Source organism: Macrobrachium rosenbergii, chromosome 18 (genome assembly GCF_040412425.1).
Source record: "Macrobrachium rosenbergii isolate ZJJX-2024 chromosome 18, ASM4041242v1, whole genome shotgun sequence".
NCBI classification, from domain to species: Eukaryota; Metazoa; Arthropoda; class Malacostraca; order Decapoda; family Palaemonidae; genus Macrobrachium; species Macrobrachium rosenbergii.
The window spans coordinates 24,681,734-24,709,233 of NC_089758.1; the positions used below are offsets into that span (position 1 = coordinate 24,681,734).

At 36.1% G+C, this 27,500-nt stretch overlaps 3 protein-coding genes across 7 annotated transcripts in view; 2 read left to right on the plus strand and 1 right to left on the minus strand.

The window, feature by feature from the left end:
- Positions 1 to 7,388, minus strand: part of LOC136848208 (vesicle-associated membrane protein 3-like) — an 88,938-nt gene extending 81,550 nt beyond the window's left edge. The window contains exon 1 of the mRNA XM_067120532.1: positions 7,134 to 7,388. The gene's annotated coding sequence lies outside the window, so the exon portion shown is untranslated. The remainder of the gene's footprint in view (positions 1 to 7,133) is intronic.
- LOC136848207 (phospholipid scramblase 1-like) overlaps positions 1 to 14,137 on the plus strand; it is a 22,216-nt gene extending 8,079 nt beyond the window's left edge. For both annotated transcript variants that reach the window (XM_067120531.1, XM_067120530.1), the window contains exons 2-6: positions 8,953 to 9,139; positions 9,911 to 10,128; positions 11,058 to 11,228; positions 11,954 to 12,109; positions 13,473 to 14,137. In XM_067120531.1, coding sequence (XP_066976632.1) covers positions 9,010 to 9,139; positions 9,911 to 10,128; positions 11,058 to 11,228; positions 11,954 to 12,109; positions 13,473 to 13,508 — 711 coding nt within the window. In that variant the 5' untranslated portion in view covers positions 8,953 to 9,009 and the 3' untranslated portion in view covers positions 13,509 to 14,137. The remainder of the gene's footprint in view (positions 1 to 8,952; positions 9,140 to 9,910; positions 10,129 to 11,057; positions 11,229 to 11,953; positions 12,110 to 13,472) is intronic.
- Positions 14,138 to 15,922: 1,785 nt separating this feature from the next.
- LOC136848209 (phospholipid scramblase 1-like) lies at positions 15,923 to 26,507 on the plus strand. 4 transcript variants are annotated; one of them, XM_067120537.1, is made up of 6 exons: positions 15,923 to 16,033; positions 19,915 to 20,081; positions 20,730 to 20,947; positions 21,760 to 21,930; positions 24,876 to 25,031; positions 26,087 to 26,507. In XM_067120537.1, the coding sequence occupies exons 2-6, from the start codon at positions 19,946 to 19,948 to the stop codon at positions 26,117 to 26,119; spliced, it is 714 nt and encodes a 237-aa protein (XP_066976638.1). In that variant the 5' UTR covers positions 15,923 to 16,033; positions 19,915 to 19,945; the 3' UTR covers positions 26,120 to 26,507. The 4 variants fall into 4 exon arrangements, with proteins under 4 accessions (XP_066976638.1, XP_066976639.1, XP_066976641.1 ...); XM_067120538.1 differs by having other exon boundaries at positions 16,027 to 16,139; XM_067120540.1 differs by lacking the exon at positions 15,923 to 16,033 and adding an exon at positions 16,802 to 16,893.
- Positions 26,508 to 27,500: the final 993 nt, after the last annotated feature.

Below are 27,500 nucleotides of genomic sequence, written 5' to 3' on the forward strand. Positions count from 1 at the left end.
ATATAATACATATAGTATATATATAACTGCACGGATATAAATAACAATAAAAATGACCGGAACCAGTAACGACTAAATACACACTTAGATATAAATAACATAAATATTAACATAAATAGTACCAAAAGGACAGATCATCGAGAGCCGAGTTCTATTTCGGGCCAGAAATGAGAATGGGACCAGGGAAAAGTGGCATAATAAAACCATATAAGTGTTAAGGAGTCTTTCTGGCAGAACATTAAATGCCGATACTTAATATTCATTTCTCAGCTGTTGCTTATTCGTGCACATATGTAAGTTATTTGCTGCCTCGTTATTTATCTATTAAAAACCGTACTTCACTTTGATTCTCTTCGCACTGTTTGTATTTATTTTCCATTTACAACGTTCTGCTCCGTATTTTGGTCAAAAACGAATGGAATGGAATGTAGAATTTTGGCCAAAGGCCAAGCGCTGGAACCTATGAGGTCACTCAGGGCTGAAAGGGAATTTGAGTGTTGAAAGGTTTAACAGGTGTAACAGGAAGGAAAACCTCACAGTTGCACTATGGAGCAATTGTTAGGAGAGGGTGGATAGCAAGACGGAAGAGAGAATGTGAATGGAGGTACAGTAAAAGGAATGAAAGGGGTTGTAGCTAAGGGCCGAAGGGACGCTGCAAAGAACCTTTAGTAATGCCTACAGTGCACCGCGTTAAGGTGCTCTGACAGCACTACCCCCCTACGGGAGAGCCAAATACGAATAAACACCCTGAAAAATTATGTAAAAGTTTTGTGTAATTTTTTCAATCGGTTCGTAACAAGAGGACGTACGATACTAATAAATGTTACTTCACTTCTGTGGAATTCCATAATCCTTAAAGTTACTTATGCCACACAGATCCACAGCATGCAACCTACTGTTAATCTTTCTTTATCGTTACTAAATCATTTAAGTCATCACCAATGATAAACGAAATCTACTTAGTCCCAGGCCCTTTATTACCCTCGTCCTTTCCTATTTTTATCACTGTTTTTGTCTCTACTTTAGGTACTTAGCGTGGCTTATTTATTTTATTTACCTCTTTATTAGCAAGGCGGTACTGTGTAATTAGGTGATTACATCTATGAAGCAGGTATGGAATGTGACGTAACGAACGGAACCCTTCATGACATATGTACATGCAATGCGTACTGTCACTCATTACATGTGCCCATCCTCATCCCCAACACCCCAACCACTTTCATTCTAAAGGTAAATTATCCCTCTTCTCTTGGTGGGGTGTAAACAACTCTAGCTCCTCAATATACTATGTCGAAAGTTTGCGTGGGAGGTTCAACATGCTGCTAAGGAGTTTTTTGTAAGCAGGGGTTTTACCTCGATTTACCTGTCAAAGTGTGAAGGTCGCAGTTACTTCTGTTCTGTATATCCACGGGAACTACTGTCGCATATAAATATATAACTCTGCTAAGTAAAGGACATAGCGTCGAAAGGCCTCGCAGCACTCCAGTGTTTCCGTTTCCTTCGTGGATTTTATCTTTATTTATATATTCATCAGGTTCCATATTTTCGTGATTCAGTTATATATATATATATATATATATATATATATATATATATATATATATATATATATATATATATATATATATATATATATATATATATATATATATGAAATGCTATAAGAAATAGCCAGATTCCTGTTCTTACGGCGCATACTACTACTACTACTACTGGAGTCACTGGAATCCACGTACCCTTTGCCGGACACCCGGCCCCCACCCCCCGGTGGAAAAGTACAAAAACTCCAAGAAGGTTAAAGAGAGCTAATAATTCCTACTTTATTGATTTGCCTTTTTTTTTTTTATTCCTCTGCACACTTCTGGTTTTTACCGTTCTGCGGCGGGTGTGTGTGTGTGTGTGTGTGTGTGTGTGTGTGTGTGTGTGTGTGTGTGTGTGTGTGTGTGTGTGTGTGTGCGCGCGCGCGCGAGTTCGTACGTCAAATTGTTTAAACAAATAAAACAAACACCTTGAAGGCAAGGTTTCCTATGTTTCGTTATCCATATTAACATATCTAACACCAGGACTTCGTACGCATTAACGAAAAAATAATAGTGCTGTTATTGCTTGCTTTGCGTTTAGGCTAGTAGAATATACAATACAGGTCGAAGGCCAAGCGCTGTGACCTATGAGGTCGTTCAGCGCCTGAATGGAAAACTGAGAGTTAAGGAGGTTTGAAAGGTGTAACAGGAAGTAAACCTCGCACCTGCACTATGAAACATTATTGGCAGAGGGTGGAAGGTAAGATGGAAGAGAGAATATGAATGGAGGTACAGTCAAAGGAATAAAGGGTTTGCAGCTAGGGCCCGAAAGGACGCTGCAAAGAACCTTAAGTAATGCCTACGGTGCACTGCGTGAAGTGCACTGACAGCACTAAACCCCCCACCCCCTACGGGGGTTTAGGCTGTGGTGTCTTGTTGGTCACTGTGGCCCTGGTGTCTTGTTAAGAACCTGGAATAAGCTCGGAAATGTGAAATTATCAGGGATTAGAATAATGGAAAACACAAGCGTCAATAAAGCAGAAACCACAAAAAAAACACTATATTAACATTACTGTTATTGAATTATCATCATGGTCATTATCACCAAAACTCATTAAAAAAAAAGCTCGAAGTGTGGAAGTATCAGAAGAACAGAATAAAAAAGTAAACACATGCGTCACTAAAGCAAAAACCACAAAAAACCACAACCACAATAACAGAATAGAAGAGACTATTGAATTTAGGCCAAAGACCAAGCGCTGGGACAACCACAATTATAAAGCTCAAGATAAAGCTAACATGCGTTAAAATTACTGGTACTGAATTGTTTTCATAATTAATAACACCACAATTATTATTATTGTTGTTGTTGTTGTTGTAAATGGAAGTCAACGCGCGTTCCTATCGTTAAAAGGCTTATCTGCTACACGGATCACCTGTTGCCATGGAAATGGTTTGTTGAGGTACAACAGTCAACACATAGGTCCATGCACACGTTATTGCGTGTCGGTCGCTCAATGTAAATATTTACCCATTATTTTATGTCGGCATATACAACGCTTACGCATACAGTGAATGCATTGCTACATAATATTATTTCTTTTTTAGGGTCTGCAAGTAATGAAATACGATTATGAATCTAGAGGTACATCGTACACTCAAACACTGTTCACACCCACACCAAAACTCATGTACACAAACACACACATGCACACACACACACACACACACACACACACACACACACACATATATATATATATATATATATATATATATATATATATATGTATATAAAGTGGTGTGCGTTGGACGGTGTGTCTGCCTGTTATCTTGGGTATGCCGAGTCATCTCAGGTGTTCCCGAGTCATGAGTAATTTCAAGCGTCTCTGAGGCGTGAGTTATCCCGGGTTTCACTGAATAATCTTAAATACTACTGAATCATAATGGCAGGTGCTACTGAGTCGTGAGTCACCCAGTCTTGAGGGGCGAATTGAACTGAATTGAATATAGAAGTTAGACCAAATGCCAAGCATTGGGACTAATGAGGTCACTCAGCGATGAAACGAAAATTGACAGTAAAAGTTTGAAAGGTGTAACAGGAGGAAAACCTAGCAGTTACGCTATGAATTAATTTTACTGTTAGGAGAGGGTGGAAAGTAAGATGGAAGAAAGAATATGAATGGATGTACAGTAAAAGGAACGAAAGGGGTTGTGGCTAGGGGCCGAAGTCACGCTGCGAAGAACCTTAAGTAATGCCTACAGCGCCCCACACGTGGTGCACTGACGGCACTAACCCCCCTAGGGAGTCTTGAGGCGTGACATAGCCTCTGTACATTGACTCCAAAGGCATAAGTTTTGAGTTTCCTTACTTATGAGTACACTCAAGCATAAGTTCTCATTCATTCATTATTCGTTTATATTGTCTAAATTATAGAATTGCCTTACCGTTTACTGATTTCAAAAACAATTTTTCTTTTGTAAATATATTAAGACCCTTTCGTTCGAACACTTTTGGCACAAGGTAACCCCTTTATCGATCTTCCCAATCTACCTTTTTGCTCGAGTTAGTTTTTTTTAACATCGTTGTATATCTACGTTCCTCGCCATTTTAATAATCTCAGTCACGAATACTATTCAGCTTTCACTTTTTTTCATTCCTGCAAATGCTTGTGAAGACTTTTATAAATTTTCTGTGCAAACATAATCTTTTATATTAAAGAAAACAGTGTAAGTTTTACTTATCTGTTGATTCGAAGACTGTATTTTTGTTACCTAAGTGCTGTCAAACACTTGCAATCCTGGAGCTCAGAACGAAAGAGTTTATAAATGGAAGGAAATTCAAGTGAATGTTCTTATCCCATAATGTGTAGACTCACTCTTAACTCCTCTTAATTCCATGTTACTTTAAAACTTCTTTCATGGGATACTAAGGTCAAGTTAACCGAGAATAAGTTCATTCCTCATTTTTTTTTTCTCTCTCTCTTGAACGGTGAGCAATCTGGATTGTAGTTCGCTCACTCCGCGTAGTATGTCAGCTTCCTGAGCGTCCTAAGACATTGAAAGCATTCACGAAGCCATATTTTACACAGTCAATAATCTGGGTGTGGCAAAAGATTTGTTTTTTATTGCAGGCGTGGGCGAACTCTCAAGGTCGCAAGAAATACTGGAGATTTAGAACCTTCGTTGATTAAATTTATCAGAAATGTAGAAATGCTGGTATTTATCTGATGATGTTTATGGTGATTAAAGGCAGAATCTGTTGAAGTGTTCTGGAGTAGAAGGAAATGTATGACTTAATTGCAAAAAAGGCGAAAAGCAGCGATTCATAATTGTAAATTTATCTATGAGTAATCTGATCAAAAACATGTAACAGAGCAGATGGTGATTTCTTTAGAGGGTGAGGTTTATGTTGCTACAAATTGTAATCTACAGCAGTTTCTGTATGGACTGTATAATGAACTGAGGTCTTGGCACACAGTACATCTGGTTGTCCTTCATGAAGCTTTCATATAGGCCTATGTACCGAAATGCCAAAATAAATGTTTTTCTTTGTCAAACAAAGGTTTGCACTATGGTCAGCACGGTTTTTGTTTCTCTCTGTCACCTACTGTTGCATAACTACCATAGCACATTTTTCCAAACACAACCTGGCAGAGTAACATGTATGGTATACTAGCAATTTGAAGTCTTGTAGGACTTTACCCATACTCACTTTAAAAAAATGACAGTCGACAGTGTCAAAAGTTTTTTAAAGTTCAAAACACTACCGCCTCACCACTATCTGAGCTAAGGGCTGGGATCAATAAGGCTGGAAAGAGCAACTACTATGACCCACTGTACAAACAAAACAAACTTTGCCCATCTTGACCTTCAAAATATCATGGTACAAAATATGAATGGGCCGGGGTTGGGGGTGGGGTTTATATTCATTTAGTCTTGACGGCGTTTAAGACATGAATAAGTTAGGTGCTAACATAATGCATTTTGAAGCACGGTAATGAAGGCGTAATGATATTTGATGTGCAAAATCGAGGATAAATTCGGTGATATTGACACATTTTCTTCACTTGGCCCATTCATATAGTCTATGTATCTTGCTATTAAATTCGATTCTGAGTAATACATATTTACAAAAGTTGAGTAAAACTCGTGGAACGGCACTAATACGACACAGCACATGAATTATCCTACGAGTCAAGATAAGTAGAATGCATAAAATAAAGATTGGAATTCCCCGTTTTTATTAGTTTTCTGATAAGAAAACTTGTGTCGGCTTTGTCTGTCAGTCCGCGCTTTTTTCTGTTCGCCCTCAGATATTAAAAACTATTAACGTTAGAGGGGTGCAAGTTAGTATGTGGATAATCCACCCTTCAATCATGAAACATACCCAATTGCAGCCCTCTAGACTCAGTAGTTATTTTATTTTATTTAAGGTTGAAGTTAGCCATATTCGAGGGCCTGGCAACGATATAGACCAGGCCACCACCGGGCCTTGGTTAAAGATTCATGGGTCGCGGCTCATGCAACATTATATCGTGACCACCGAAAGACAGATCTATTTTCGGTGGCCTTGATTATACGATGTACAGAAAATTCGATTGCGCTTTAGAAGCTTCGGCGCATTTTTTACTTGTTATTTTTAGCCTATACATTGGTCAACATAATGTACCCCAAAAGCGTAATGAATCAAGATGAGAGAAGTTTTCGGCTATAAGCCTATGCCAGCTCTTGTTCCCCGAGCCGCCCGTTAAAGCAGTGCAAAGTTAACAATGTATGGACTTGAAGCAATTTTACCTCTAAAGTACCAAGGAACCTTTACTCAGTTGTTTGTCTTGGTGCTGTTACTTAACGTTATTAAATAAATACTTACGGAAATAAAACCGATATAATTAAATTTATCCCATAACAGGCGAATAATTACACTGGAAACGTTACACTATCCTTTCTCGCCCTGACGGCAATACACAAAAATCTTCTAAATTTTTGATAAATTTAGTAGATTTTTAGGGGGAAAAAATTTCCTTACACCCGTGTAAACCAGCCTATTAGCCACCACGTCCACGGACCCCTCAAGTGAACAACTGCAGGCCTATACAGTAATACAGATTTGAAAAAAATAATATTCCTTCTCTCCCAGGCATGAAAATCTTCATTTTTGATAAACTGTTCAAGCTCTTGGGGAAAACGATCTCCTTAAACCCGTATACCTTTGATTAAACTGTAATAGGCTGTCAGCAACGACGTGCTGCGGACCCCTCAAGTGAACTAAACCACCCTCCCTCTATAACATGAGAGCTGCTCAGTCTGCAAAATGTACGACAACTTTAAGTCACCCTAAAAATAAAACAATCAGACTGGAAACCTAAACTAGAGGGCTATCATCAACTATACGATATCACATAAATAACACAACCAATGACAATAAAAGGCTACCGCTAGAACTAGGCCTATAGGCTAATGATGCATTTGACAGCAGCTCGTTACTCATACATTACTAGCCTATGCTAAACTTAATCCAGTTTTATCCTAAACCCTAAGCCACTATATATCTCTTAATCAATGGTACAGAAAAGAAACAGTCGAATAAATAAGTATTCTCGTAACACTCACTCTATGATGGCAGATTTGAGCTTTGGTTAAACGAGTCCGGAGACAGTTTTCTCATCGAATTTTCTTTGCTTGTGCGGGACTTTCTGCCTTCACGCTTGCTCTCGCGGTATAACTTTCATTTCAAGATGTCACTGATGTACAGAAGAAGTGCGCAGGTATCTAAAAAATGGGCGAAATAAGCCAGATAACACACGGAACACAAAATTACACAGACACCTCTTTTCGAAGTCTTCACTCTCCCGCTTTTCCAGTAAGTAAACAGATCCCATCATCCCATTGCGAGCGAATTCATACTGCAAATAACTTATTATTTTCTCTTTGTTATCGTTCCATACCTATTTTATTTTACTTTTAAAATATTTTATTGTACTATTCGTCAGGCAGACCGACCTAAACGTTGTTTTAAAAATGATTAAAGTAGTAAATGAATGCATAGATACAGTTGCCGTTGACTATGAATTCATACTGCAAATAATTTATTGCTTTCTTTTCATTTCCGTTCCATACCTATTTAACTTTACTTTTTAAGTAGCCTAATATATTATCAAATCAGACTGACCAATCTGATTTTTGTTCCAAAACGTTATCAAAGCAATAAATTAATACATAGTTGGCAATTCTAGTTCCGATTCCCCTCTTGCCCCTTCATTGTCTTGGCGCCTCATGAGCAAATCATAAGTCTCTTCCATAGCAAAGACGTGGTTTAATTGAAAAGTAAATTTTAATATGTGGAAACGGACTTTTACGCTGCTGGATAGTATAGAGTAATATGCTAGGGAGCTTTTGATGCTAAAATAATGACTTACGCAATGGTTTGTAAAAGTCCTAATGATAAATATACCTACGATTGAATGTGTTAGTCTTATTAGCTTGTAAAATCCTCGATAGGCTTGACAGTACAATGTCCTGCGATTACTAGGTTCCTTTGCGTTAGCCTTTCATTTGGCAATTTGGTCAAAATAAATGCAGATACTGCAGAGTTTGTCCTCTGTTAAATATACTGTGACCAATAACGTTTTCCTGAAAAGCATCAAAGTCAGCTGCCGTGAATTGCACGGTTTGAGAGTTTCTTGAATATTAATATGAAAATATTCGTTTATTATTCGTTTATTTTGTATTACGCATATGAAGTTTATCATTGAATTCGAACGCTAGTCTTAAAAAGTGAAGATTTTTTGAACTTTAAAATCCAACACTTTTTAATTCAGGGATTTTCACTTTTGCTCAATGGGTTACTGTTGTTTGATGATGCTATATTCATAACACACGAGGCATTACAACTGGAAGGTTGATCTCTCTCTCTCTCTCTCTCTCTCTCTCTCTCTCTCTCTCTCTCTCTCTCTCTCTCTTTTTCAGAAAATGAATTCATCCATAAAAAAAAAAGCTAAACAACACCTGGGACTTAGCAGTAAACTTTTCCATTTATGTAATGTAGTTTCAAATTGGGCAAATTGTTTGGTGGACGGATATACATTTTCTTAATTTCAAAACCCCTTACAGTTATTTTCCAGGCTTCCCGCGTTCCCGTAGACCCAAAAATCTTCGTTTTACCTGAAGTTATTACAAAAATAAAAGTAAAGCTGTTTCCTTCCCGTGTTCTTATTGACAAGAATTCGTACGTATTCAAACAAACACTTCAAATATCTACCATCTCGACTGTTTGGTCGAGCTCAGAGGTCCATACCAGTCACTTTTACTCCCTGTAACACCATGCCCTACTCAAGAACCACCTTTATTTATTCATCAAGAACTCGTGCTGGCATAAGGCCCGCGCCTAAATTGACAGCACCTTGTGACTTCCACGTACCCTTTCTTTCAGAAACCCTGCTCGGTTCTCAGTAGACAGCTGTAGTCAGATAAAAAAAAATAATCAGCCATGGAACCTAAAAACCAATACGGCATGATGATGGTGTCTTCGCCCAGTGATAACTACATTCCTCCTGGTTTGGAGTCTTTGGCTCAAATGGATCAAGTGATTATTGAGCAGCTCATTTCAGCCTGTGAATGTGAGTTACTTCCAGCCTGTTGAATATCTTGTTATTATTATTATTATTATTATTATTATTATTATTATTATTATTATTATTGTTGTTGTTGTTGTTGTTGTTGTTGTTGTTGTTGTTGTTGTTGTTGTTGTTGTTATTATTTAAAGCAATTCTAATATATAAAAATAAGCTTTGTTTTGATCCTAAAGAACAGAAAAATATTAGTGCTGAAAATGAACAAAATAACTTCTTTTTAAATGTTACTCCGTTGCATTTAGCTACCAAAGGACTTGGTTATGTGTAACTATTGAAAAATGGAAATTATAGATGCAAGGGTGCCAGAATTTATGAATATGACTGCGATTGAAATGTTTTGATACCTGTTAAAATTGTGGATCTATGTTCATTAGGCTGAAGTTCGAGTATAACCGCTTTTCATTGTATTATTATTATTATTATTATTATTATTATTATTATTATTATTATTATTATTATTATTATTATTATTATTCAGAAGATCAACCCTATTCATATGGGACAAGCCCGTCGGGACCAATGAATTGAAATTCAAGCTTCCAAAGAATATGGTGTTCATTTGAAAGAGGTAACAGTAGGTAATAGGAAATATAGAAAGAAGAGATCATTTATTCGAAAAGTAGAAAAGAAAAAATAGAATAACAAATTAATAAATTAACTGTAAGAAGAAAGTGGCATACCCAGATGCTATAATTTCTCTCTCTCTCTCTCTCTCTCTCTCTCTCTCTCTCTCTCTCTTCGTAATTCCTTCGAAAGTGTTAAGTGGCTGTGAAGTCAAGAACAGGTACATACTGAAAAACCCTATGGGACAAGAATTCCTCACAGCGACGGAAGACAGCAACTTCTGTGCTAAGCAGTGCTGTGGAAACGTCAGAGGCTTCGAGTTGCCTTTCCTCGACAGTGATGGTGTGGAAGTCCTTCGTCTCTACCGGCCTCTGAAATGCAATTCTTGCTTTACACCGTGTTGCAACCAGGTAAGAAAATCGAATCCAGATAAAAAAAAAAAGTCACAGAAAAAAGTCACGGGAAAAAAATGGTCACATTATTCTTTTCTAGATAGTAACCCCCAAGGGTTTAAACCCGTTATGTATCCATCTTCGCGGCGTGTTTAGCACAAGCTCGCTAGGGATTATCGTGTAAACATAAACAAAAGACTGTAAATATCGTAAAGATAATAACCCCCCAAGAAATATTGTGAAGTTTTCCCTGTGGCTCTATTACCGGCCACTATAAATTAGTGTGACTTTTTTTTCCTGTGACTTTTTTCCTAGACAAAATTGTGACTTTTTTCCCGTGACTCTTTTTCCTGTGACTTTATTACCGGCCACCAAGAAAATCATATTGACGATACGTAATTCTGAACAGGGAAATTGTTAAGTATTCTCGTACGACTAACATTCGAGTTGCTGACACAAAGAGAAATTATTATTATCAAATAGCGGTATCGTTTCATACCAGGGCACCCATGTTACACCATTTCTCCCCCTGGGTGGGTAGTGCAGTCACTGCACCTCCCGTTGTGCACTGTAGGCCTTACTAGAAGGGTATTTGTTGCGTTCCTCCGGCCCCAAGCTGCACCAGATTTTTAAAGCATTCACTTTACCACCATACCCGCTTCCTTTCTTCAATTTATTGTCCAACTTCTCTGACTATTACTTCTTAGTACAACTGTGGGATTGTCTCCCAGTTCCACCCTTCGACCCTAGTACTTCATCTAATTTATTTTCACTGTCTCAAGCGCTGAATGGCCGAAAGTGCCCCAGCACTTGGCTTGACAGCCTAGATTTCATAAAATCAAGCCTTATATAGGATTTTTTTTTTCTGGTTTCCAAGACAAGTGGAAGTACGTACCAAAGCCGCAAATCTTACCAGAAAATGAGTTTTCCTTTGTCCTATCTCCCAGGAAATGGAGATAACTGCTAACGGCCAGTTGTTGGGATCGATGCACCAGGAGTGGAACTTCTGCCTGCCGCTAGGCTCAACCTACTCCGTCAAAAACGCCTCTGGTGACGAGGTGTTCAGGATCGAGGCGCCCTTCTGCCCCTGCAGCTGTGGGAGTGATGTCGTCTTTGAGGTAAACTACTTTCTTTTATTTCTCCCTCCCTTATCTCATGGAGACCTTTTATTCTTTTTTAAATCTCTTATTTTCTTATCTCATATAGAGTCCGACCTGGTTTTGCTGATGACGTTCATTCTGGCCATTACAGGCTGACAAATATTTTTTTTATCATATATATAATATATATTTATATGTATTATATATATGTATACATATATATAATATATATATGTATACACACACACACACATATATATATATGCACATATATATTAATGTATGTATATATGTGAATATAAACATGCATATATATGCATACACACATACATATTAATAACAGGACTTCATTTAAACTGGATGGTATCTAGCAGAGATACTCATTCAGAACAACTGTGTAAGTGATAAAGTTTAATACATATGCATATTTTATATATGTACATAACTATATATATGTATATATGTATATATGTATATATATATATATATATATATATATATATATATATATATATATATATATATATATATATATATATATATATATATATATATATATATATATATATATATATATATATGAGAATACTACATCAGTGTATGAATTTCTCTCAGTCTTCAGAGGAATGTTTTCCTTAGACCGTCCATTTTATGCTTCTAGTCTCAAGGACAGCGAGATACTTTCCAGAACACATTTGTAACACCTAGAACAGATTATAGTTTGTAAGTCCTCCTTTCCACAGGTCATAGGATCAGGAGGATCCGTGGGATCGATCTCCCGCACGTGGAGGGGACTGTGTGTCGAGTGCTGCACATATGCCGACAACTTCGCCGTCACCTTTGGCAGCAATCTTGACGTGCGCTACAAAGCCCTGATTCTCGGCGCCGCGTTTCTGATCGTGAGTTCTTTCTGTCGTGTACGAAACCTTTGTGGCACTTTTTGCATTTTTTTTTTTTGTGGGAGTACTTTTGCCTTTATATTTTTCTGTACGAAGCCTTTGTGACACTTGCTGCAGTTTTTTTTTTGTGGGAGTACTTTTGCTGTTATATTTTTCTGTACGAAGCCTTTGTGACACATTGCAATTTTTTATTTTTTGTGGGAGTACTTTTGCCTTTATATTTTTCTGTACAAAGCCTTTGTGACACTTGCTGCAGTTTTTTTTTTTTGTGGGAGTACTTTTGCTGTTATATTTTTCTGTACGAAGCCTTTGTGACACATTGCAATTTTTTATTTTTTGTGGGAGTACTTTTGCCTTTATATTTTTCTGTACGAAGCCTTTGTGACACTTGCTGCAGTTTTTTTTTTTGTGGGAGTACTTTTGCTGTTATATTTTTCTGTACGAAGCCTTTGTGACACTTATTGCAGTTTTTTTTTCATCAGTGGGAGTACTTTTGCTCTTATACTTTTCTGAAATCACTGTATCTATAGGCTTTTATCTTTTTGTTGGTTTGTTATTATTATTATTACTTTTTTTTGAGCTGTCTGTAAATATTCGCAGTTGATTATCATTGAAGCATCTGTCTAGCTTCTGACTGGCCGATGCTTGAGCTTCCACCAATCATGATTAGCTTGAGTGATATCGCCTGCCGATATTTACCGCCAAATCAAAGAAACAAAGTACAGGCTTACAGATTTACCCATTGTGAGCATATTTAGTTATTCCCGATACATTTAAATCTAGCGCAACATTGAATATTTCTGGTTATGTCTGAAACCTTTCCATATGTTGATTATTTTTCCTATTGAGTTTTGATTGTGAGAGTTTATAGTACAGTCTATATACTTTCCATCTGGAGCATTTTAGGTGTTGTAGTAATATCCAAATTCTTAGCAAGTGTGTCTTTGTTGATCTGAGTACAAACACTTGTACTTGGTTGCCAGTCAACTGTAGGTGAGTGTAACTAGAATTAGCAAACTTATTCCAAAATATTTTGCCAAAAGCCGGAGAGGTTTTATATATATATATATAATATATATATATATATATATATATATATATATATATATATATATATATATATATATGTAATATATAATATATATGTGTGTACATGTATATTATACATATATACTGTATATATAATATATATATATATATATATATATATATATATATATATATATATATATATATATATATATATATGCGTGACCACCCTACTGGCCAAAATGTATTAAAATTATATGAGAACATAGCACCTACGACCATTAACCAACTATCTTTTTTTTTTCTCTCTCTCTCTCTCTCTCTCTCTTTTCAGGACTTCATATACTTCGAAAGAAATCAAAATCAGTAGACGTCAAGATCCGTCGAAGAATGACGATTTTGCACAAAGAATCTCTCGAGTGGCCTTTTTTTTTTTTTTTTCTCAACATCATTCCTGGCTAAAAATGTTTTTGTTATAAAGAATAAGATGTTTTCTTGAATGCTCTCTGGATGATGTTTTTTTGAGTCTCATCTTATTTTATGTGTGACTACTGACTATTGTTGTTCAGCGTTTCATAAACAGTTTTGTAAACAGTTCCTTGTGAGGCTGTTTGAATGGAGTTCGTTCAAAGAGTGTTGGAACGAACTGTGTGCTGTAGTGGAGGAATATATAGTGTTTAAAAAAATTTTTTTTTTTTTAGATTTTTCATTGTTACCCAGATAAGAAAGTGTTTCTCACTAAGAAAACAGCAGCTGTATAACGTACATTTTACAGTGAATAAAGTACAACTTTTATAGATGCATGTGTGTGCGCGCGCGCGCGTGTGTGTGTGTATGTGTTTTTAAGTTGACAGCGCACATAAGCAGGCATTGTTCAATCACTCTCTGTACTGTGGTGAATAAAGTTATACTATTTTGACATAAATTCATTTTTTCTTTTCCCAATATCACTTACTGTGGCAGTCTAAGGAAGGACCATAACCATAGCACACTATAATGAAGTTTTTTTGAGGGAAACTGCAGGAGGTGCAGTTCTCTCTCTCTCTCTCTCTCTCTCTCTCTCTCTCTCTCTCTCTCTCTCTCTCTATATATATATATATATATATATATATATGTATATATGTATATATATATATACATAGTGGCAACCATGCTATGTATAGTACATTTAGCTGTTTCACACTGAGCGGTTACCTTAGAATACTGTTACCGAACCTCGGAGGGTGTCATGACCCAGTCTCTGTGCCTTCAAACTTTGGACTGTGTCATAGGCCTATTTTCTGTACCCTGAAACTTTGGACTGTGTCACAGGCCTAGTCGCTGTGCCTTCAAACTTTGGACTGTGTCATGGGCTCAGTCTCTCTACAGTTAAACCTTTGACTGAGATATAGGCCTAGTCTTCGCACCTTCAAACTTGCATGTCATAGGCTTAGTCTCTGTACCTTCAAACCTTTGATAGGAACATAGGCGTAGTCTCTGTACCTTCAAACTTTGGACTGTGTCATAAGCTTAGTCTCTGTACTGTTAAACCTTTGAGATATAGGCCTAGTCTTTGTACCTTCAAACTCTAGACTGTGTCATAGGAATAGTTCCTGTACCGTTAAACTTTTGACTGAGATATAGGCCTAGTCTTTTACCTTCAAACTTTGCAGTGTCACAGGCTTAGTCTCTGAACCTTAAAACCTTAGTTAGAAATATATATCTAGACTCTTTCAAACTTTAAAATGTGTCACGTGCCTAGTCTCTTCACCTTCAAACCGTAGACATAAATATAAGCTTAGCTGAGTCTCTGCACCTTTAAATTTTCTAAGTCTTGCAGAGTTTAGCACATAAAGACGTTGATTATACTAACATTGCAAGGGAGACGCTTGTCTAGGTTTTCAGTAAAACTAAAGAAATGTAACATAAGTGAAACTGTTCACTTTGTCATAACAATAAAAATACGATTCGATAAGTCTCTTGTAACTTGAAGAGACTATTTCCGAACTCATGACAACGAAGGTATGCGGTTGTGGAAGTGTCTACCCTTGAGCCAGATTATGGTAAAAACTCAGTGATAGTGTTCTGTCTGTTATCAAATTCATTTATGCAACTGACGTGGAGATGTTTTGTAGATGTGGGTAGATAATATCGACAAAAGAAATGTTCTTTAATTCTGTTTTAGTCTGAGAGAAAACCAGGGGAGATAAAACGAAGAGCATTTTCAACAATCATTTTGAAAAATGTTTCATTAGTCTTCAGATGGTCATTTCATCAATCATGGTATTAATAACAGTATATATATATATATATATATATATATATATATATATATATATATATAGCCTATATATATATATATATATATATATCGTATGTTACAGTGAGCTAATGTCTTTGCAAAAGGAAAAAATATACAAGGTCGAATTGAATACACGCATCAATCAATCAGGATTTCCGTCACTTAGAAATTCAGGAAAATACTTTTACAAGTTAACATATACACATACACACACACACACACACACACACACACACACATATATATATATATATATATATATATATATATATATATATATATATATATATATATATTTTTATTCATCAGCCTAATAATCACGTCCAATTACACAGCTAAAAAAAAAAAAAGACCGATTGATTTACCTCCTACTATAAACTGGTGTCACACGTCGATTAGTGACCCACATCTTATATTCCGTAGTTCTCAATAAACACGTGACTTCTTGGGTGACGTCATTAGATTTGATAAGATAAAAAAAAAATCTCTCGAAATGAGAGATAAGATGAGGCGACAACTCTTGTTTCAGCTCAGTGGGACAGAAACTCCTTGTCCATTGCTCCAGCCTAACACGTTTTATCGTCATTTATCAGATTTCTCCTGTAGATAAATAGGTAAGTTGGAAACATTTGTCAACACCGGAGTGACAAATCAGTTATACATATTTCTACGGAGAGAGAGAGAGAAGAGAATCATTTAGGAGGGCGATACATGGACAAAGTATGTGTGTCAGTGTGTGTGTGTGTATGAGAGAGAGAGAGAGAGAGAGAGAGAGAGAGAGAGAGAGAGAGAGAGAGAGAGGTGTTTACATTTGTTGTAATGACCTGAAAGTGAATTTTTGTCTTTAATAGTCACATGACTCTTCGTGGGTTTTATTTTTTATTTTACGCATAAAGGCAAATAAGCTTTAACGTTCTGCAAAAACGCAAACGAAAGCCATCACTCACTGTGTAGTGAGAGATTTCAGGCAAACAATGTTTTTCATTATTTGACACTGTTTAGATTTCATCGCTACTACAGTCGACTAGAACAGTCCGCTTCTAGCAGTTGGTTTGTATTTATTCTTAAAAACTTGATAGAAGTAAAATTTAAAAAGTAATCGACTGTGGACATGCGCTACAAGAGGCACAGTATGTAACGGTCATGCACTGTGTATACTCCTTAGACCTAGGTCTAGTCAAGGTATATCGTGTATCGCATATGGGTCAATCGTTGTTTTTACATCCCAGCAAGATTTACCAGTTAGATTAAGACGGCCTTATGCCAGCTTGAGCCCTAGCTCAGGGTGATAACTTGTGGAAGATTGTAGGAAGGCTGGTATGGTCTACCGAACTCTTGCCGCCAACAGAAACGCAACCTAGCCAGGCTGGAGCGGAAGTTTCAGAGTGAGTGCAGAAGAGTGAACAGCAGGTTGGATTTGTGATAGTGTCTTGAGTGAAGACATTCTTCAGTGTTTATCCGTGATAAGAGTGAAGTAGGAAATTTATATTTCATGAAAAGGGGAAAAAAGCAGTTTTACAACCGTGTAGACTTTTTTTTTTTTAGACAGTTGGAAGTTGAAGAGTTATTGAAAACAGTTGTTAGTCTATTTACAACATGACTCACGTTGAAGAATAATCGTTTAAATTAATTCCACTAAATTTTATATTGATACTGAGACATACAATTAGTTCTTAACAGAAGTGTATGAATACATTTGGTTAAATTTGATAGAAGCATCAACGAATTTGTAAACATCCTGTCATCGGCAGATGAAGATTCATAGTTATACAAAAAGTTGGAAGACGAGTAATTTCAAGGTCACCGCTAAGCCTTATAAATTTGGTTAGAATTTGTATAGCTGTAAAATACTTATTTGATACATAGCAATACATAGAGATATGTTTCAACATGGGTAATCTTTGCCGATGCTGCTTAAAATATAAAATATAAATATAGATACCCAAGATACATATTCAATATGTATATATACGTATATATGAATATATATATATATATATATATATATATATATATATATATATATATATATATATATATATATATATATATACAGTGTGTGAGCGGAATTTGGCTGCGAATTTACTGAACATACTAACTACATGCCTGTGATAGTGAACCGGATATGACGTCACCCACTAGCTTCCTTATCTGCCTTTTCTTTGAAATCAGTCTTTAGGAAAACATAAGCATTTCTCAGTAATAAACAAACAAGAAGTATAATGAAGTAACAAATAGGAGAAACTGGTTTCTAGTCTCAATTAGAGAGTCCTTTTGTTTAAACTGACGAACAGACAAAGAACAGGCGATAGAATGAAATAATAAATGAGATTGAGTGAATGGTTGGAAATTAATATTGTTTAGCGACGGGAATGTTTGATGTTTTTGACAAATTCTAGGTTCATATATATATATATATTTTTAAGTGACTGTAAAGGGAGGTACTTTGGCTTGTTATCTACGCGTCGCCTACTCCGAGGTGCTTGTCTTTAGTATTATTATTATTATTATTATTATTATTATTATTATTAAAGTGGTTTAACCAGACCACTGAGCTGACTTTCAGCTCTCATAGGGCTGGCTCGAGGTGCTAGTACTAAAAATGGCGGAAGCTCCTAGGGACGCCGCGTTTAGTAATAGCCCCTCGGGGATCAAAGTGTTATATACACCCATTTCTATATTGTGCGGTCGACAAATTATATCAACATACGACATCTTCGTGCGGCTGTCTACTTTCATTTACCATGCGGCGTCTAGTGCTAGCACCTCGGAGTTGGTGACGCTTGGACAACTAGCCAAAGTAGCACCCTGTAAAATTTGTAAAATGTGAGGAGTTCCTAGCGTATAAAATCTAAATGAAAAAACAGTACTATTGCATCTATGGCTTAATGCTCGTGAAATATTTATACAGGAATTGATTGATTTATGGTTATCAAAACTGGCATCACAACATCTTGGTTAGCTCTTCCTTGGGAGAGTCGGTAGAGTAGTGGCCTTGCTCTCGCTAAGGCCCGAGTTCGACTCTCCGGCCGGCTAATGAAGAGTTAGAGGAATTTATTTCTGGTGATAGAAATTCATTTCTCGCTATAATGTGGTTCGGATTCCACAATAAGCTGTAGGTCCCGTTGCTAAGTAACCAATTGGTTCTTAGCCACGTTAAATAAGTCTAATCCTTCGGGCCAGCCCTAGGAGAGCTGTTAATCAGCTCAGTGGTCTGGTAAAACTAAGGTATACTTAACATCTAGGTTACTGACGCAATGGCATTCGAAGGGCGAGAAGGTCTGCCCCACCTTTTTTTTACCCCTTACTAACCTTTACTCTAAGTGAAAAAACAGTACCATTGCATATATGGCTTAATACTCGTGAAATATTTATACAGGAACTGTATAACATCTAGGTTACTGACGCCATGGCATTCGAAGGGCGGGAAGGTCTGCCCCACTGTTTTCATCCCTTATTAACTTTTACTCTACTACCCCACACGCACATCCTAAAGAACTTCTAGGATTATTAGGACCTCTAATTAATAAATAGGTAAAAATGTATCAAAATGCATCGAGAATAGGATTGGGGAAGATGCACTATTTATTAATTTATTTTTTTCTTTTTAATAAGTGAGTTCTCTTCATTTTGTATTTCTCTTTACCTTCTTCCACTTCCTAATGAACGCCGTATTCTTTGGGAGCTTGAATTTCAAGTCTATGGCTCCCGTGGGGTTGTTCCATATGAATTGGGTCAATCTTCGGCATAACAGTAATAACATAATAATTTAATATCCTCTGACATATAAAATGAAGAGGCTGAAAATCTTTCCACCTGTCTGAAGAGTTGAACATTGTAAAGGATTTTTATAACGATCTGTCTGTCTGTCTGTCTCTCTCTCCCTCTCTCTCTCTCTCTCTCTCTCTCCCTCTCTCTCTCTCTCTCTCTCTCTCTCTCTCTCTCTCTCTCTCTCTCTCTCTCTCAAAGCCAAGACTGTTATTCGTAATTTAACCAACTGCACGTTTTTTCAATTCACTACTTATCAATTTGGTTATAGTTAGGCAGTATATTGTGTGTGTATGAATACTTTATATGCATACAAATTTTAACCACTAAAATCCTATATATATATATATATATATATATATATATATATATATATATATATATATATATATATATATATATATATATACTGTATATATATATATAAATAAAATATATATATATATATATATATATATATATATATATATATATAATATACATATATATGTATATACACACACATATATATGTACATATACATAATTATATATTCATATACATTAAACTTGATCACTTGCACAATTGTTCTGTGCATTAATACAATTAATAAGAGGACCTCATTAAAACCGAATGGCATCTAGCAGAGATTTTCATTCAAAAGTCACAAGCTTTCAAGGACTATTCTGCCCTCATCGTCTGGTGGCAGCAAAATCATGACCAAAAACCCTGTCTCAATTCCCTCCAGGTAACCTCAGGTGCGAAGGAAGGCGCGAACCATGGAACCCATAACGACTCAGCCAATGACCCAATTTGCCATGGCGCCCATGGGCGGTCAACACATACCCCCGGGCTTGGAATACTTGGCACAGCTCGATCAGGTCCTCATCCAGCAAATCATATCTCTGTGTGAACGTGAGTAGCTCATTTTTGCGTTCAGTTTTCGTGCATTAAATCATTATACAAGTCAAAGTATACTTAGAATCATTACAGAACTCATTGTATGCTTAGAATCATCATAGAACTTGAAAAGAGTGATTATTTTTTTTATATACATAGAATCACTTTCATAGGGAACACATTCTTGGTTCTTTGAATTTAAATACATAAACAGCGATATTGTTCTTGAATTTGGTTTGATGTTTTCATATAACGATTTGCAATACACGAATACAGGTGTAAAATCATCTTGCTTTTGGCATAGGCCCTAACTTTATTTATAGCAGCTGATTTTCCTTATTCTAAGGATTGTGGTAGAAATCTCTGCATGATGGTAGAGTCGCAGGTGCCTTCCACGGCAGCCACTTGGTTTATAATTCTTTAGGGCCTAATCTCTGTAGACCTTAGTGTCGTGAAAAAAATGTGAATTTGAATGAACTGACAATGGCCAATATTCTTCACTTTCCAGAGAAATCTAGACCAGGTCTATCCCTCTTAACAGTTCGAGTAAAGCCTTGATTTTTAAACTGTTTATCTAACGGGTTTTATTTGCAGCTACGTGAAAATGAAACGTCTGATGTCCTTCAATCTATGCTTAACGCAAACACCCTTTCCTGGTTCCAGTGTTCAGCGGATGGGAGGTGAAGAACAAGTACATCCTGAAGAACTCCATGGGTCAAGAGTTCCTCTCGGCGAAGGAGGACAACGATTGCTGCTCGCGACAGTGCTGCGGCAACATCAGGGCCTTCGAGATGCCCTTCGTCGACAACAGCGGCGCCGAGGTCCTTCGCATATCCCGGCCCCTCAGGTGCAACTCCTGCTGTACCCCGTGCTGTAATCAAGTAAGCTCTGGGGCAGTGCTGACGTCGTGCTTTACAAAGACAATGAGTGGTCTAGCTTGTATGAGTCTAGAGGATGAATAAAGATTATGGGTAAACTAAGTTTGGATGTCGTGTTTCATGAAGATATTGAGCGGTCCAGTTAGCATAAGTCTAGGGGATGAATGTAGACTAACGAGAGATGAAGGGGGATTAAGGGTAAACTAGGTTTTGACGTCGTGTTTCACAAAGATATTGAGTGGTCTAGACAGTATAAGTCTAGGAGATGAACAGAGACTAACAAGAGATGAACAGGGATTATGGGTAAACAAAGTTTTGACGTCGTGATTTACAAAGATATTAAGTGGTCTAGTTAGTATGAGTCTAGGGGATGAATATAGAATATTGAGAGATGAACCGGGATTGTGGGTAAAGTAAGTTTTGTTTCACAAAGATATTGAGAGGTCTAGTTGATATGAGTCAAGAAGATGAATGTAAACGAACGAGAGATGAACTAAGTTTTAAAGTCGTGTTTCTCAAAGATATCGAGTGATCTAGGGGATGAATATAGACTAACGAGAGTTGAACAGAGATTATGGGTAAACTAAATCGTGTTTCAGAAACATATTGAGTTCTCTAGTAAGTATAAATGTAAACCATCTAGTAAGAACGAATATAAACCATCGAGAGATGAACAGGGATTCTAGATAAGATGAAGTTCAGAGCCTCTTTGCAATTGATTCTTCGTGTACGATTGCAATGACTCCGAGAACTTGTTTAGGATTGGGTACACACCCTTCGTCTTGTCTCAGTTCATTCTTAGTACCCACTTCCAGGAAATGGAGATATTCAGCTACGGGCAGTTGTTGGGGTCAATGCACCAGGAGTGGAACTTCTGGATGCCCATGGGCACAACTTACTCCATCAAGAATGCCTCTGGCGATTCGGTGTTCAAGATCGTGGCTCCTTGCTGCCCGTGCAGCTGCGGAAGTGACGTCGTCTTCGAGGTAAATGAGTCTATCATTTGTTATCATCATTTGATTAAGTTTTTCTTTTATTTTTTATTTTTTAAGCCTTTTATTTTTATGTCGGCTAAATCCTTATCCAGTGAATATCAGAGCGGTTATGAACTGTAAATGCAATGGACAGATAATTAATTCTCGATGAGTGTAGCTGTTGCCTCGATTAATTTTCGTTCATTTACCAATATTTTTCAGCTTCACGTGTTTTTATAGATTATTTTCTAGACGGAAATTTCTTCTTATAATTACCATCAATTTATTTCGAAAACAAATGTTGGTCTCACTCAACAAATAGATCACCCCGTCATGGTAAAAAGGTAATATAAATCTATTCTTGATGGTAAAAGGTAGTATATAGATCTATTCTTGATGGTAAAAGGTAATATAGATCTATCTTGATGGTAAAAAGTTAATATAGATCTATTCTTGACGGTAAAAAGATAATGCAGATCTATTCTTGATGGCAAAATGATAATATGGATATATTCTTGATGATAAAAAGATAATGTAGATCTATTCTTTTTGGTAAAAGGTAATATAGATCTATCTCGATGGTAAAAAATTAATATTAGATCTATTTTTGATGGTAAAAAGATAATCTACATCTATTCTTGATAGTAAAATGTTAATATAGATCTATTCTTGATGGTAAAAAGATAATATACATCTATTCTTGATGGTAAAATGATAATATGGATCTATTCTTGATGGTAAAAAGATGATGTAGATCTACTCTTGATGGTAAAATGTTAATATAGATCTATTCTTGATGGTAAAAAGATAATATATGGTAAAATGATGATGTGGATCTATTCTTGATGGTAAAAAGATAATGTAGATCTACTCTTCATATATTCTTGATGATAAAAAGATAATGCAGAACTATTCTTGATGGTAAAAAGTTAATACAGACCTAATCTTGATGGTAAAAAGAGGCTGTAGATCTATTCTTGATGGTAAAAAGGTAATGTGGCTCTATTCTTGATGGTAAAATTATAAAATAGATCTAATCTTGTAACTATCACCTTCTGCGATTGTCTTTTGGACAAAAATGTTTGCCTGACTGTGTGTCTGTCAAACCAGACTTGGGTAATCCTAGAACCACTCGATGGTAGGACTTGATGTATAGAAAAATCCCACTCGCTAATCACTGATAGAAGATAAAAGGACAGTGGAATAAATTTTATTACTGATAAAGAAATAAAGGAAATGAATCACTTATAGATAAAACAATAGCAGGTGATGAAGGCCACAGATATAATATAATCCTCATACATCTGATTTGCTTTTGAATTTGGATCCCTTATACACCGCATTATTATTATTATTATTATTATTATTATTATTATTATTATTATTATTATTATTATTATTATTATTATCATTATTATTATTATTATTATTATTATTATTATTATTATTATTATTATTATTATTATTATTATTCAGAAGACGATCCCTATTCATATGGAACAAGCCCACCACAGGGGCCATTGACTTGAAGCTCAAGCTTCCAAAGAATATGGAGCTCATTAGGAAGTAGGAGAAGGTACAGTAAAGGAAAATGCAGAAGGAGATCTCACTTATCAAAAGCAAACAATAAATTAATAGATTAATAAATAGATAAAAATGTATTAAAATGCATGGAGAACAGCATCAGAGTCGTAATGTATTGCATCTTAACTTGAACCTTTCAAGTTCCAATTGCGCGACATCTTCAGCAAGCAATGACATATTACGAGTTAAGGTCTGTTTCAGTTTCAGCCTGAAATGGAACGTAGAAGACAAGCAATGATGGAAGGTAAGTGAGAGAACACTGATAAAAGAGGGAGAAAGCAACCCAGGAAAGAGCTCGAATCTTGTAGCGGTGGTTCTGTTTGGTTTAGATTAAGCTGGCCTTATGCCAGCAGAGGCCCTTGCTTATAGGAGGTCCATGAGAATGATAAGGTGTTCTGGGGGGGACTAAGAGGGCTGATGTGAACCTCTGAAATCTGCCCAACCAACAGAGATGGTGAGCCGAAGAGAAAACAAGTAAGTTTCACACTTGGAATCAAAATTGGTAATGTAAACAAAGGTTATACAGTTCCAAGTATTGAAGGAAAAGCATATACAAGTAAAAAATGCGCCGAAGTTTCTTCGGCGCAATCGAGTTTTCTGGCCACCGGAAATAGATCTATCTTTCGGTGGTCTCGTTATAACGCTGTACGAGCCGCGGCCCATGAAACTTTAACCACGGCCAGGTGGTGGCCTATCCTATATCGTTGCCAAAAGCACGATTATGGCTAACTTTAACCTTAAAGAAGATAAAAACTAGCGAGGCTAGAGGGCTGCAATTTGGTATGTTTGATGATTGGAGGGTGGATGATCAACATGCCAGTTTGCAGCCCTCTAACCTCAGTAGTTTTTAAGATCTGAGGGCGGACAGAAAAAAGTGCGGACGAATAAAGTGCGGACGGACAGACAAAGACGGCACAGTAGTTTTCTTTTACAGAAAACTAAAAAGAAGACAGCTGCAACAAAAACAAAAGGCAGTGGGACCTAGATAATTCTAGGAACAAAAGAAAAATTAAGGATAAGATAAGAGATTGTCAGCATCAAGAGAAATAGCTCTAGGACTTCATGTGTTAAAGGCAAAGAGTGGAAATGATACTTTGCTTCAATTCCAACTTTTTTTTTTATTTAATGGTATATAAAATCTAAATAAAAACGTTTTTATTCGTCTCTTTATATAGATCCCAACTATAGATTTTTTTTTCGAAACTGTATACGAACAGACGTATACATGTATACTTTATTCCATAAAGTGATGTCTCAAAATAAACCTTATTGTTAATATATTATCTTTCAAGATCCCTAGACCTCTCTCTCTCTCTAGAAGAGCGAAGGATGTTCTGTCAGAGTGCACCTCAAGTCTCGTGACTTCCTTACAGGTCATAGGATCGGAAGGAAGCCTAGGGAGCATCCGTAGGACCTGGAAGGGATGCTGCACAGAATGCTTCACAGATGCGGACAATTTCTGTGTGACCTTCGACCTTCATCTGGATGTGCGCTACAAGGCTCTGATCCTTGGTGCAGCATTTCTGATTGTGAGTGTTTTTTTTTCAGGCTCTCTTTGAAACCACTTTTGTCTGTGAGTGTTTTTCAGGTTCTCTTTGAAACCACTTTTGTCTGTGAGTGTTTTTCAGGCTCTCTTTGAAACCACTTTTGATTATGAGTTTTTCTAGCCTCCCTGAAATTAATGTTGACTGCGAGCATTTCCTGTACTTTTCTGAAATTACTGTTGATTGTGAGTATTTCCTGTCTTTTTCTGAAATCACCATTGATTGTGACCATTTCCTGTCCATTTTTGAAATTAATGTTGACTGCGAGCATTTCCTGTACTTTTCTGAAATTACTATTGATTGTGAGCATTTCCTGTCCATTTCTGAAATAACTGTTGATCGTGAGCATTTCCTGTCCTTTTCTGAAATTGCTATTGATTGTGAGCATTTCCTGTCCATTTCTGAAATCACTGTTGATTGTGTGCATTTCCTGTCCTTTCCTGAAATCACTGTTGATTGCGAACATTTCCTGTCCGTTTCTGAAATCATTGTTGATTGTGAGCATTTCCTGTCCATTTCTGAAATAAGTGTTGATTGTGAGCATTTCCTGTCCTTTTCTGAGATCACTGTTGATTGTGAGCATCACCTGTCCTTTTCTGAAATAACTGTTGATTGTGAACATTTCCTGTTCTTTTCTGAAATCACTCTTGATTGTGAGCATTTCCTGTCCTTTTCTGAGATCACTGTTTATTGTGAGCATTTCCTGTCCTTTTCTGAAATCACTGTTGATTGTGAGCATTACCTGTCCTTTTCTGAAATAACTGTTGATTGTGAACATTTCCTGTTCTTTTCTGAAATCACTGTTGATTGTGAGCATTTCCTGTCCTTTTCTGAAACCACTCTTGGTCTAGTATATTTTTACTGTTATGAATTTTTTTTTTATTCTCTGTAAACAATTTTTGGTCAAATATTTTATGTTTTATTTCTGCTGTGCCTGAAAACACTGTGGTCCAGTATTTTTGGCTGTGAGTGTGTCAGTAACTCCTGGGACGATTTTATCAAGAAAAAATAAACTATCAAACTTTTCCTCTCATCTTCAGGACTTCATCTACTTCGAGAAAAACCAGCAGTAGGAGATGAACGGAAATTTATGGCGTAGATTCCGCAGCCCCTTCGTGATAAATGACGTCATCATCTTCAGGCAGTGAATTTCTCGACGCAATATCAGCAACACATTTTCTGCTGTATATGGCGATGATAAGATTCTTAATTTTAAAGTTAATCTTTTTTATATCACTTTATATTTTGTAGAATTTTAAGTGTGGAAGTATTAGTAAATGATTATGTATTTTTAGTTAAGGAAGGGTTGATTCAGCTTATTACAAAAAGTCATAAATTAGTTATTACATGATAAATCGCTGAGTATTCGGGGAATTGTTTTTTTTATTCATACATTCCAAGTTCTTTCGTATTTACATATTGTTTTTGTAGAAGTGTGAAAAAAAATTTTTTTTCTTAAAATTCTGGTTTCACAATCCGCTATAAGTACTAATAAGCGAGTTTTTGTTTCCTAGAGAAGAATTATGTCATTTGTTGGTGACCTCCCTTCAAAGTTTGGGTGCAATAAGTATTCATATTCTTTAGGCACACAAGTATTCTTATAGGAATGTCACCTCATTACTCTTTGTCCTCGTTCCATGATAAATTATTGCAAATAATATTGCAAAAATACAAAGTCCCACGTTATAACGTCTCAGTTCCAGTCAGTGGCCCCTGTGGTGGGCTTGTTCCATATAAATAGGTTTCATCTTCTACTAAATAATAATAATAATAGTAATAATAATACGAGGGGTATTTAGTCACCTACTGCCGCCGTGATAGAAGAAAATGCAGAGACGGAAGCTGGCTCTCAGATTTTTCTGCCAAAATGTACTGATGCGTTTTCTTTGACCAAAGAATTCTTCAAGTAAAATTACTTATGCATTGACTGAAGCAAACGACACGACAGGATTTGCAACAGTAGACAAAAGGAAGTTAATTATGTCAGTTACATAATTGTCATGTGTTCTTTCATATTTACGCACATATATATATATATATATATATATATATATATATATATATATATATGTGTGTGTGTGTGTGTGTGTATATACTGTATATATATATACATATATATATGAGTACATGAATGTATATATGTAAATATATACTCATATATATGTATATATACATATATATACATACACACACCATATATATAGTATATATATTTATGTATGTGTATATATATATATATATATATATATATATATATATATATATATATATATATATATATATATATATATATACACACACACACACACACACACCAGAGGTTCTGAAGAAGTGAAATTTTTTGCATTCGTTGTCATACTTTATTCACTATTTATAAGGTAAATGCAACTTTGACTAGTGTTTTACTTTTTCTTAAGCTGCACAGTTTGAAAGAAAAATAGCTCAAAGAACAAC